Source organism: Ochotona princeps, chromosome 14 (assembly GCF_030435755.1).
Source record: "Ochotona princeps isolate mOchPri1 chromosome 14, mOchPri1.hap1, whole genome shotgun sequence".
NCBI classification, from domain to species: domain Eukaryota; kingdom Metazoa; phylum Chordata; class Mammalia; order Lagomorpha; family Ochotonidae; genus Ochotona; species Ochotona princeps.
In genome coordinates this window covers 13734040-13747219 of record NC_080845.1, presented here as the reverse complement: position 1 = coordinate 13747219, position 13180 = coordinate 13734040, and the positions used below count along the sequence as shown (strand labels likewise).

The 13180-nt window shown below is 43.6% G+C and overlaps 1 protein-coding gene across 3 annotated transcripts in view; it reads right to left on the bottom strand.

The window, feature by feature from the left end:
- ASTN2 (astrotactin 2) overlaps positions 1–13180 on the bottom strand; it is a 980906-nt gene that overhangs the window by 765646 nt on the left and 202080 nt on the right. For all 3 annotated transcript variants that reach the window (XM_058672825.1, XM_058672827.1, XM_058672826.1), the window contains exon 3: positions 1801–2185. In XM_058672825.1, the coding sequence (XP_058528808.1) occupies positions 1801–2185 (385 nt within the window). The remainder of the gene's footprint in view (positions 1–1800; positions 2186–13180) is intronic.

Below are 13180 nucleotides of genomic sequence, written 5' to 3'. Positions count from 1 at the left end.
TGGATGAAGGAGAATCTCCTAAGCCCAGCTCACACAGAAGGTCTGAGGTCTAAAACACAGCCTTTATGAAAGAGGTCAGCACAATTTACAACACAGCTTTGTAACATTTACATACGTGGTACAATTTACCATGTATCATGCTTTGAGTTAGGTACTTTACATGCATTTTATTTTCCTACTGAATCCTTCCGTTGGTCTTTCAGTGAAGTAACTGAGGGTCAGAGAGGTGAATTTGTTTTCCCAAGGTCACACAGCAAGTAAACAATGATTTCTACCTAGATCTAGTAGACTCGAAATCTGTGCTGTCTTGGGATGCACACTGGGCGCAGCAATAAAGACCCTGCTTAGGATGCCCACGTCCCCAGCCGGAATGCTGAGGTCTGAGTCCTGCTTCAGCTCTGGTTCCAGCCTCCTTTTTCCTGCCCCATGTGAGCCAGAACGTGATGGCTAAAGTACTTTGATTTCTACCACCTGCATGGAAGACTGAATTCCAGGTTGTTGGCTTTAGTTGGAAATAGGCCCAGCTGTTGTGGGCCTTAAGGGAGTGATCCAGCCAATAGAATATTTGGAAAATAACGGGGCAGAGAGAGGCATTAAACAAAGACTTGAGAAATAATTATAAAAATGCATGCTCTCATATATTACACAATGCTAACCCTGAGTTCCTTCATTTGAGAAAAACATTTTATTTAAGAAGTACCCACATATTTTTACTTATCCACTGAGATGCTTGGACAGATGGGCCTGAGAGGACAACACCAGGAACAGAAAACAAGAGCTTGACTACAGAATATCCACACTGGCATCAGGCAGTAAGAATGACCTTGGGCTCTCAAGATTAGAGGGCAAGTCTGAAATGGGGGCTGCAGGTCATTCACTACTTTAAAAAAGCAAGAAAGTGAAAAAGATAACTAGACCTTGGTAGCACTTATTGAAAGGAAGACAGCCAAATTCTACCTTTGAAGAGCTGTATCCAGCAATACTCCATAAAGACAAATACAAACATGTCCTGTGTGTATGTTCAAATAACCATTTGTCCTCCAGTAGGGCAAACAAAATGAGTCTTTGTAGCAACATAAATGCAAGAGTGAGAGGTGTTAGTCATCACAAAGATGAACACCAGCCAACAAGCTTGATCAAGCTGCACCAACAGAAGCCCAACAGCTGCCAATGGGAGGTGCAAATCCTAGTTTGTGCAGCACTCGAATGCCTGCCTTGATGAGGAAGAGTGTCAGCTCAGCTACACTACCAGATATGAAATTTCAGAATTTCCATCTAGAAGGCAAGTATTAGGAAAGGGCAGCATCTGCAGAATACCGTTCATGTGACTAGCTGGAGAAATGCCCTTTATTGAGGCTGACTTAAGAGAACTCACAGGATGCCTTTTACTGGTGTCAAATTTGCCAAGAGCTGCCTTGGCGATGGGTGAACAGATTCACGCTCATTGTAGACAAAGATCACAGACACAGGACTTCAGCTCCATGTGAGCAGGAATGTGTTCACAGTAATGTCAGAAACTTGATCGGACTTTCCTGAATAGTCAAAGTCATCAAGGGAGGTATTCAAGAAACAGTAGAAAGGTGATGGTCTACATAGATTCTGATGCCCCTTAAAACTCCCATTCCTCACGACTGAAGGACCAGAAAAGACAGGCACTGAATACTCAGAGAGCTGGACTTTAAGCATACCATAGCTTATGCCATAAGATGTTGCCTGTGCTCCAACCTGCCCAGCTCCTGTGCCTCCCCCTCAGTTTCCAACTACATGCTCTGGACGAGGATATGTATAAGAAAGACTCACCTTTCTTCTCAAAGTCTCCTTTTTCCTCCCCTGGCCGTCCCAGGCTGTCCAGGGTATGGGTGGCCTGGCTTCCGAATTCATCCTCACGGGAGACATGGTTGGTCCGCCGGGGAGGGTCCTCATCTTCCTCATAGTCACAGTCATCCAGGATGGGAGTCTCTCGGATGGGCACTCCAATGACAGAATTGTGGGCCTGCAGCCGGGAGGAACGGAAGCTCTCTCGGGCCTGCGGGCCCAGCAGCACCGACGGGATGTAGTGGATCTCATGGGTGGCTTCTGTGCTTGCACTCTTCTGTGGGATACGGCGACGCTTCTGCCAGCGCCGCTGGGCATACAGTGCCACGGTGAACACCAGCAGCAGCAGCAACAGGGCGATGAGACCACCCTGGAGCAGGAAGGAAGGCAGAGGAGAAAGTGAGCCAGCATTCTCGGGCCTCAAGAAGCAAATGCGATTCTCCTATCTATGTGAGCCTCAGGAACCACCAGTCATGGTGATGAAGCCGGGCTGTAGTGTGATCTCTGAGCCTTGCTTCCCACAGGTGTGAAGGATGATTTAGAATCCCTGCGCTTTTTCCTTTATGAGGGTTGTTTAAGGGGCAAAGTAGATGAATAACAGCCGTGTCAGAGCAATCTAATTTGCTAAATGTTAAGGAAAGTCAGGCGGGGGTTTCTCCCAGGTGAGTGTCTGTACCCTGACTCTCCCGCTGCCAGCTGCAAAACCCCAGGGCCATTGCTCCCACACTCTCAGTCTTGCTTTCTCGGCTCTAGAATAAATTCACCTGGAGCTGAAGACACAGTAGCCTTTCTCACCCTCAGTTTCAGAGACACCATCACTAAACATAATTTTTGCACTTCACGTTTACTTCAACTTTTGGAAATCCTAGTCTTAAATCTCATCCCCAACAATAGGGCCTGGCACAAAGATGAGTACACAATAAATATTAATTGAATGAATTAGTGAAGTTGCCCCTTTCCAGGCCTTCCTTAGTCCTATATTTAAAACAAAGTGAGATTCATTTTTCTTTAATACATCCAACTCCTAAATGTTCACACTTGCATACCATCTATTTATTTGAAGGAAGACAAATGTTTATGAACGTACGTTACATGACTCATACAAGTCATGAAAGATCCTGGGTTGTGAGTTCTAACGCATGTCTTTCCTCCCCTAGGGCACCTGGTTCAAGTGGAAGGTTTGTTTTCATGAGGCCTCCCCACCGGGGCTATGATGATTGGTTTCTCATCAATTGTTCTGCTCTGCCTCACTCTATATTGTGCTTTTTGTGCTGGAGATTGGGGCCACATTGTTGTGTTCTGGTTGTATAGTCTCTGGAATTGTAAAGAATCACATTCACTATAGGGAGTATGGGACAAGCGGGCATGAATGTCAAAAGTTTGACAAACTCAGATGCTAAGTAGCAGAGGAACGCCTGGATTTCTCTAAGGGTGTGTTTTGTGTTGTCTAAAATCCATATTCTTTCAACTACTCCCGTGTAGTTGACTGCTTCTCTTTGTATATGATCATCCTGAAAGCAAGGATGGTTCTTGATACCTTCGGCATCCCCAAAAAAGGACCAAGGGCAACCTTAAACACATTTTCACGATGAAGGAGGAAGGTGATTGCTGTTCGGCATACTTGTATAGGCTGAAAAGAACACTCCTCACTGACAAGGTGCAGCCCTCTATGCCTACAATGATACCGGGAAGCTAGCATGTTTGCTGTGAAAGGCGCTCAGCTCACAACTGAAATTTGTCAGCCCCCCTGGGATGGAGAACATATGTTCAGAGGGCTGAGGAGTGGCCAGAGAGGGCTGCTCACACTGCAGCAACAGCTGAAGCCTGCTTTGATTTTGACCATAAGCCACTGTAGGATCTATTGCAAGGTTTCTCCGAGTGCCAGGACTTTAAAACAAATCAAACAAGGCTATTAGGTGTGTGAACTTACGCACATGTATTACCCACCTGTAAATTATATGTGTCTGAAACTCCCACATGGGGGAGGTAATATAGAAACAAATGGAGATGGAGTGGTTTGCTCAGGACCAGGTAGGTGATAAAATCTGTGATACAGGAAAATTCTTATTCAAAACGCCCACTGGGTTGTTGAACTAATCAAGTCTAAAACAGATGTGACATCTTTACACACTGTGTACTAGCCAAAGACTTCACGCGAACCACTCAGATACCTCTGTCCTGGTGGGACGATCCATGCCAAGAAAGCAGAATAGACAGACAGTGACTCAGAATCAAGAAGAAGTTGTATTCTGCATCCACCTACATTGGATCAGGCTATAGTACAAGCCCACAGCCCCCTGCACCCCAACACACACACACTGAAGACGATTCCCACTTCTCTATTGGCCTCCTTTACCAGGAGCAAACTGAAGCAGGAACAATCGATCAAAGGTCAACAAAGCATGTAGCTCTGTTCAACAGAGCAGCCATTGCACGCCCTGGTAGTGGGAAAAAATGCTGCAGGGCAAAGGGGGAGCTGAGAAAGGAAGAAAAGACACTTTGAGAGAGCAAGTGAGGAAGAGACCAAGCTTCCGGGGGTGGACAGCTGAGGTCATGCTAGCCTCAGGGACAAGCTGATGCCAGATGGGACTTGGGCTGTGATCACTAGGGTGGTTTGAGACACGCAAGGTGGGAGAGGGGGCTGTGAATGCCAGATACCAAAAATGCCCATCTATTGGTTAAGGCTTTGCTTTTGTGAGATTGCAAGCTGTTTCATTCTGCAAAAATAGGGGGTTTTATCTTCTCTTTGTGGGTCTGAGATTTTCATAAGCTCTCAGGTGGGAAGTAGAGAAAGCAGGAGAGGGTTCCCACTGGGAACCCTCCCTGCTATGCATCTCTAGGTGTGATCCGGTCTACAGTTGATCTACTATGGAAAGTGGGTTTCAGATTTCCCACTGAAGACAACAAAAATGCCTGCTTCTCTGTTGTGACTTGCCGGTACAATCTTTTAACTCCTTGTATTGCAGTAGGCTCCCTTCACACTGAGGCTGAAGACTCATAACAAGAAAAAGTATGCTAAGGATTAGATAAGACAGTAAAGTTCTGCAAGGTGGCTTAGTATTACAAAGCTAAAATCTTACTCCTTCAGTTTCCCCAATCTTCTATTTTTTTTTTAATTTATTTGTTTGTCTGAAACACAAGGCAAATGAGAAAAAAGAGACAGGAGAAGAGAGGAAAAAAATCATCTACTGGTCCTTTCTCCAAATTGCCATACAGACATGGCTGGGCAAGGCCAAAGCCAGGAGCCAGGAACTCCATCCTCGTCTCCCACAAGAGTGTGGTAGCTGAAGCACTTGGGCCATCCTCTGTTGCTTTATCAGGTGCGTGTGCAGGAAGCAGTTTCATAAGCACAGCTAAAGGGGCTTGGAATCTTAAGCAGTAGCTCACTGCATCAATGCAAGCCTCTCTCTAGTCCTCTATCTTAAGCCAAATCCTTTTACCTTTCCCGACACCCCAAAGTCCTAGGAATAATGTCCAGATATTCTAGCATGACACTCAACCTCCGTGCATCGAGGCTCTTCATTCTCATGCCGCAGCTCTCAACAAATCTCACCTGTCATGCTCTGTCCTGCAGTCACCTGAGCTGTTAGCATTCCCCCAGAGTGGCATGCTGCCTCCTTCACATCCCTAATTTCCTCAGCATAGAGCATCCTCCCAATAACTCCATGTAGGAGTTTGAGTATTGTCCTCCCCAGTGCCATGGCCATCTGGAATCTCAGAGTATGATCTTATTCAGAAAGCTTGCTGCAGATATAATTAAGCTGAGGGTAGGCCCTCTGCTTGATTGGAACTCTAACTGTAAGAGAAAAAGACACAGAGACACACATAAACAAGGAGGCCACATGAGAATGGATGCAGTGACTGCAAGGATGCATCTGCAAGCCAAGTAATGCCAGAAATGTCCAGCAATCATTAGAAACTGATAGAGATGCCTGGGGGCAGATTCTAATTTTAACCTTGCCATTGGACTTCTGTGCTCCTACACAGAGAATTCATGCTAAGCCACTCAGTTTGTGAAAACTGGAAACTGATACACCATCCTTCTTGCTTGCTCATCTCAATCAGTGTACCAACTTCATGGGGACATCCTTTCCTCAGCAAGCATCACAGCTTCTCTTGTAGTTGGAGTGGAGACTGTCGCTTTTTTCTTATGCTCCGTTTACTCATCCACCCATTATCCAACTGCGCAATTGTTCACTGTTCTCCCGATTTAGGTTTTTATTACTATTGGAAAGGCAAAAAGATGCTCACAAGAGCCTGACCAAAGCCAGGAGCTCCACCTCATCTCCCACATGGGTGACAGGGACTCAGGTGCTTGACACATCATCTGTTCCCTCCCAGTGTGTGCAACAGCAGCACCTGGAATCAGGAGTGGGGCCAGGACTTGAATCCATGCAATCTGATATGGAATGTAGTTTAACCCCTAGGTCCCATGCCCCTCTCCCACTCCCAATTCTACATTTCTAGCTGCTATTCATCTGCAGTATCTGCCAAGCCTCAGATGTCTTTCTTGGTGTTGAGATAGTATTTAATAAACATCCAGAAGCCTGAAATCGCAACCATGTTTGTCATAAGACTGTGAATCCCAGAGACCCAATTTTAGCTCTGATCCCAGCAGGCCTCCTGATCAAGCCTTGTATGACCTCTGTTATTCTATCTCTTTCCCACTGCTGGGGTCTTCAGTTTCTTTGTTTACATACACGATATCAAAAAATGAAAAACTGTCAATAAAAAATTAAAAAACACCCCAAGGCAACCCAGCGAGAGAGTCTTCTGAAAAGCCAGACTTCGAACACCACTCTGCCTGGCTGTATTTTAATCTATTTCTTTAATGTTAAAATATCCAGGCACAGGGAAAAGGAGCCAGAGAAAAGAAAGAAAGGGATAAAGTGAGGAATGCTTTATTTGACAATGTGTCATTCGAAAACTGATTATTTCTGTCTCAGGCCTTTTTAATATTCCCTCACAACGGCCAAGCCGCAAGGGGATTTGGTATTCTAAGACTGGATTTATAATACTCTGTTCAGCACTGATAAGAACACGGGCCTTTAATCCTCAGAGCTGTGAACATGCATATTCTCTCAAGTAATGTCCTTCTCAGCACTTGTTTCTGGTCCCTGGCAGCCAGCCCCAGTGTGGCTGGGGACTTGTGATCCATCTTTCTTCCCTTGGCCATGGGTCAAATGACTAGCTAGCCTTCTCTGAGAAGGCTCCTGTTGGGCCTCAGTCTTTCCAACACTCAGGTTAAGCTTGGAGCGGCTGCTAGAAACCCCTTAGTGTGATGAGCACAGTGAAGTAGGAGACAGCCAACTTCAACCAAGATTGCTGAACAATTTAACGTGGTGCTGGACACCAAATATGCAGCCAGCACCCTCCCAAAGCTGCTAAGAAAATATGTGAATCCTGGCAATTTGATCTCTAAAATAGCTCCTGTAATCTTATACTTCTGTTCAATGACTGTCATCTGTCCCAGTTTCCATGGCCTTGCCTCATGATCATTTTAATGCATGCTGAGTGATCTAGACTTTATTTCGCTTCCCCCAGTGTTCTTGGTCCTTCTTCCCTGCACAATTAAAGAACAGCTGGAAATAGATCTCCTCTGTACTAAGTTGAAAGCCCAGAAGTCTGAAGTTCAAATTCTTATCAGTTTTCCATCCTCACAGATGAACTAGTCTCAAATGGATACTTTTGAGATATGCTTCTCAAAATGTGTGCTTTGCCTATTCATGCAACCAACCCTACTGAGCTCCTAATATAGCACAAGTTGAAATTCACTGTTCCTACTGAATATCCTGGGATCCTGGCCAAGTCATTTCCTCTGCCTAGAATGTTCATCCATTCTTGTTATTATCCCTGCATCTGCATGTCCAACTATCACTGCTAACTTCAATGCAATAGCCTTTAGAAGGTTTACGGAGATCTTTCTCTTTCCAGGTATAGCCAGAAGAAAGGAATTATTTAATCTCATTCATTACTATGCTATTTTAATCTTGATCCTTAACTAAGGAACTTTAGCATCCCCTACCTTGTATTTGAGTTATTGGTGCTCTTTATTTTGCTTCCCTACAATATAAACTGTATGCCTACAATGTAGATGAAAAATTGGAGCACAAAGAAAAACTTGCTTAAAATCATACAACTACGTGGCAAGTATATGGAATACGGTATCCCGATGGGAGTAGTCCCCAGTAAACTTCAGGCCTCCTCTCACAGAAACTCCAAATAGTCACTAGGCCTGGAGGGAGCAGTTAAAGATTGTAATGATGACGCAGAACATATCAAAGGCATGACCATTCCTCATGCACTGAGATTCCAGAGGGTTTCTGTTGTCTAAGGGTGATAAAGTCATCTCTGTATCTGGAAAAGATCATATTAGGCAGGGTAGGGAGGCTGAAATCAGGAAACCCATTGAGGCAGCTGTTCACAATAGGTTAGGACAGCAGTTCTTAACTAGAAGCAATTTAACTCTCCAGGACCATTTGCTACTGGAAACATTTTTGGTTGTCATACCTAACGTGGGGGAAGGGGAGTAGCTATTGGTATCTAGTGGTTAGAGACCAGGAAAACTGTAAACAACCTATGTGCTCCTGACAGCCACATACAACAAAGAATTATCTTGTCCCATGCATCAATAGTGCAGAGAATGACAATCTTTGGCCTAAGACATTGATGACAACACCTGGATCTAGAGCAAGGCAAATGAGTGGATGCTAATGAGTAGATAGAAGACATACAAAACAGAATACCAACACTCAGGTTTGATTAACAGGGAAGGGAGATGAATAACATAACCATCCTGACACTGGGTTCTAGATTTTGTCACAAGATTAGAGAGGAACCTGTCCGTATATTATTTTCTCCCCTGGGTTAATATCCTTGAAAGTTCTGTAAGGTCCCAGTGTATAATCAAATGGAGAAATCCATAAATAATCATAAATAATTAGAGGAAGGTAAGTGCACAGTAGCAGACACGGATTTGCATAGATACATGTATGCAAGTGTGTACGTATAGGAGTGTGTGTGTGTGTGTTTGTAAGAATGTGCCCGTTTCTATCTTTATGACTCTATAGCTACCTATATTTGTGTACATTTATTTTTTTGTCTCTAGGCATATACAGGGTGACCCATTTAAGGAGGCCATATTAAAGAAAAAAACAAGACATCTTATTTTAATGGACCAATTACAGATATTGCCTTATTTCCCAAGATAGTGCCCAAGGAACAAAGAAAAAAAAAGTGTTTTTTTCTTATTCTTTTAAAATTTCTACTTTTATTTTATTTAACGATGTAAGTCATAAGTCCATCATTCTGCTATTTAAGTGTATCCTGACCTTGTAGGTATGGACCATGGCAAAGACAGTCCAGTATCCTATTGTCAAGATATATTTATCAGTTTCATTGGGAGTCCAGCTTTGATTTGGAAGTTAATACAGGGATTTAGAGCTTGTCATGAGTCAGACAGACGTACATTTGAGTCATGGCTACACCACCCAACAGTTAAAAGTCTTTAGTAAGTCAGTTGGCTTTCCTATTTTCTCTTCTCTAAATGGGGTTGTTAGTGAAAGGGTCTGAGTGAAGAAAATGAGATTGTATTTATATAACACAGGTTGCATAATGACTTGCACACAGTGACTTTCTGGGAGAAAATCCACATTCCTAATATTGATGCAAGGCCTTGTTTCCTGAATAAGTTGGAAGCAAAGTAAAGATAAAGGCATTTTATCTGCTCGGAAAGGAATGCTCCCTACATATTTTGCAACTGCACACCTACCACAACTTCCAATCTTTGTGACTGTAATCCTGTCTCTTCACCTCTTTGGGGTGAAAAAAGGTGAAATTAAATGCTTCCAGTAGTCATTCCTGCTCTAACATTCCAGAAGATAAGAAAGGCAAAGGGAACTTTAAAGAATTCTTGAACACATGAAATGCATATGAGTATTCTGTCATGGCATATTGCTTGCTATGCCCACAGCACACACATGTGGTAAACCAGCTGACCATCCTTTATCCCTTACACAATATCTCACTGTCATGATGTTGCTTTTACTGCCTCCCCTGCCTAACATGTCCCTTGTTTACCTCTTTGTCTAGAGTTTTAAGCCTCAGTCTTCAAGTCATGAGCTCTCTGCAGCATGCTTTCTCAGGCTGCTGTAGTGCTCCACCTGTTAGTTTCCACAGTTATTCATGCTTCCATGTGCCAAAGCATTCAGCAAATGCACAGTTTGACACCCTCCTAGCACCCTAAGCCCCTTGAAGCCACTTTCAACCGTCTCTGTGTCCCCAGAACCAGCTCAGGCCTGTTGACTATGTTTTACACTGAGCAACAATGAAGGGAAGGTCAGTTTTATTTGTTTCTACATGAAGCACAAGGCGTACAGTAGGTCTCCAATTACTTTTTGGAAGAAAGAATGAATGAATCCATTTCCAATGTTTCTCTGAGAGTGGGTGAATGAAATATACCTAAATCTCCCTGGCAGTCATCCATCTGTATGTAAGAGAGAGTTGAGTGTAATTCACACGCATCATTTAGCACCAATCAGTAACTCACTCCAAATCCTCAGGTGGCCTCTCAGCTCTGCCTCAAATCCTACTCTGAAGAATGCATGAATGGAGAGGGCTGGGAAAAGCAAATTTCTGAGGATTGATTTTCTTTTTACTCTCTGAATCCTTGAGATAAATAGATGAATTCAAGTGACCAGGGAAGAGCTCTGCCCTCATTCACTGATCCACTCATTTGCCAGGTTATGGGTATATGTCATAAATAAGAAGTTCAAGTTCATATTTGTATCCTATCACCCCCAACCCAGTGATGTCAACATCTCTTTGATGTGGTTTCCATAACTCTAACATGCAAATGATCCCATTCATCAGAAAGAGCTATAGTGAGGACTAAACAAAAGAAACTGTCACACGATCCCCAGCAAACAAAAAATGTTCAATACACACCCATCATTAGCTTAGCCATTGCTGCAATTATTGGTATTTTAGTGTTCTTTTTTAAAGATTTATTTACTTTAAAAAGGCACAATGGCAAAGAGTTTGGGAGAGACAGTGATCCTCCACCTGTTGGTTCAGTCTCCAAACGGCCACAGCATTGAGAACCAGGCCATACGAAAGGATGAAACTGACGATCTAGGTCTCACACATGGATGTCAGGGATCCAAAAACATGGGGCACCACATGTTGGTTTCCTAGGTGCAATATCAGGGAGCTGGGTCAGAGGCAGAATAGCTAGGACTACATTATGGGATTTTGGCAACATAGGTGGCAGCCTAATTTGCTGGACCACAATGCAGGCCCCAAATACTACTATTGCTAAATTCCATCTTATGCCCTTCTGTCTGAATTTATGAGTATGCATATATTTCCCCCAAGGAACACTGAGTTGGTTTTAGTCAAACAGAAAAGTAAGCATATAATTACCATAGCGCACAGCTTGATAAACAGGAAACCTAGTAAGGAGTCAAGAGTTGTCACAGTTTCCAAATCCCTGAGCCCAGAGGATGTGAGGGAAAAAAAGAAGACTTCCTTAAAATTCCAATCATAGACAAATTGCAAGAGTAGAGGGCCACCCAACCAAGCAAGTATCTTACTACCCAAAATGTGATGAAAAGCCTGACACGAATATACACAGCACAGGGGTCAAGGGTGCTGGCTCTGGAGTTGACAGCCATGACTGAGTGCCTACATTCTCTTTGACCAACTGTGTGGCTTTGGGTACATCAGTGAAATTTTCTAAGTCGGCTTTTTTCATCTTAAAGCAGAGAATAGTGTGTTCTCTGAAGCAGGGTATTGTAAAAACTGAATGAATGAAAGAAAAGAATCTGACATACTGTGTACAAGGAGGTGAGTACTCAATGAATGATGGTTTAAAAATTGAGACAGAAGAAAAAGCTGCTGAGAAAAGAATCCAAACACTCAAGTCCTAGATCTTGCTTTACACATCTCTTAACTCAGAGAGTCTGCAGGAAGCCCATAGATCCACACACTTTTTTTTCCCTTCCAAACAAGGTGGCCATAGCAGGCAGATGGACAATGATGAGCTAGGAGCTCCTGCCTTCACCTCAAACATGAGGAATATGAGTCTCTAATAGGTGACTCAGGGTTGCAAAGCCAATCAGTGGCAGGACATACATTTGGTTCCAGAACCCAAGGTTTGCCTGCCACATGTTTTGCCAATAGACTGCACATTTCAGAGTGTCCAGAGGATGGTTGGAGAGCAAAGACTGAATCCTCTGTGTAGTGAGCCATTAGGTGGTAATGTGTGGCAGACTCACAGGAGATTCAGGAAGAGAATCTAATTCTGCAACAAAGATGGAATGGAAATCTGAGACTGGAGGAACAGGTGGATGCCTGAGAATCTGGTTAATGGTTAAGTCTTGCAATACATGTTTTATCCACAGAGGAAGACTCTGAAGTGACACAAATTGGCTTGATACCAGCTTGTTTGGAAATGGTGGAGAAAGACCTGGTGTGGTAATCTACCCGCTAAACTCCTCGTCTTGAACACGCCAGGATCCCATTTGGCACTGGTTCTAATCCTGGTGACCCCGCTTCCTATCCAGCTACCTGCTTGTGGTCTGGAAAAGCAGTCGAAGACAGCCCAAATCCTTGGGATGTTGCAACCACGCGGGAGACCCAGAAGAAGTTCCTGGCTCGTGGCTTCAGATCGGCTCAGTTTCGACCATTGCAGCCAATTGGGGAGTGAATCATCTGACGGAAGCTCTTCCTCTCTGTCTCTCCTCCTTTCTGTATAACTGACTTTGCAATAAAATAAATAAATCTTACCCAAAAAAGGAAAAAAATAGTGGAGAAAGCAAAGTCTTGTGAGGCAGCTGGGCAGGTCTCACTAATGAAGATGGAATGCCACTCACTTTGTCTCCCTCTCCGCTCTTTGGTTTAAATTAAAAAGAATCTTAACTTTGTCTGATGCTATAATATACAAGAGGGACAGTACAATGGCAGAACACACTAATCCTCCACCTGCAAGTGTCCACATACCATACGGGTACCAGGTTCTGTCCTGGCTCCTCCACTTCCAATCAAGCTCTACTTATGGCCCAGGAAACCAGCAGAGGACCCCACCAGTCATGTGGGAAATCTGGAAGAAGCTCCTGGCACTTGGCTTCAAATCACCTCAGCTCTGGCCATTGTAGTCATTTTCAAAATGAGTCAGCAAGTGGAAGACTCTCTCTCTCTCTCTCTCTCTCTCTCTCTCTCTCTCTCTCTCTCTTCTCTTTCCCTCCTTCTCTCTGTAAAATTTTCCTTTCAACTAAAAACAAATAATTCTTTAAAAAATACACAGTAATGTTTCTTATGGCTATAATGGAATGAGGCTTCTATAATGTAGAAACTTTATTTATTT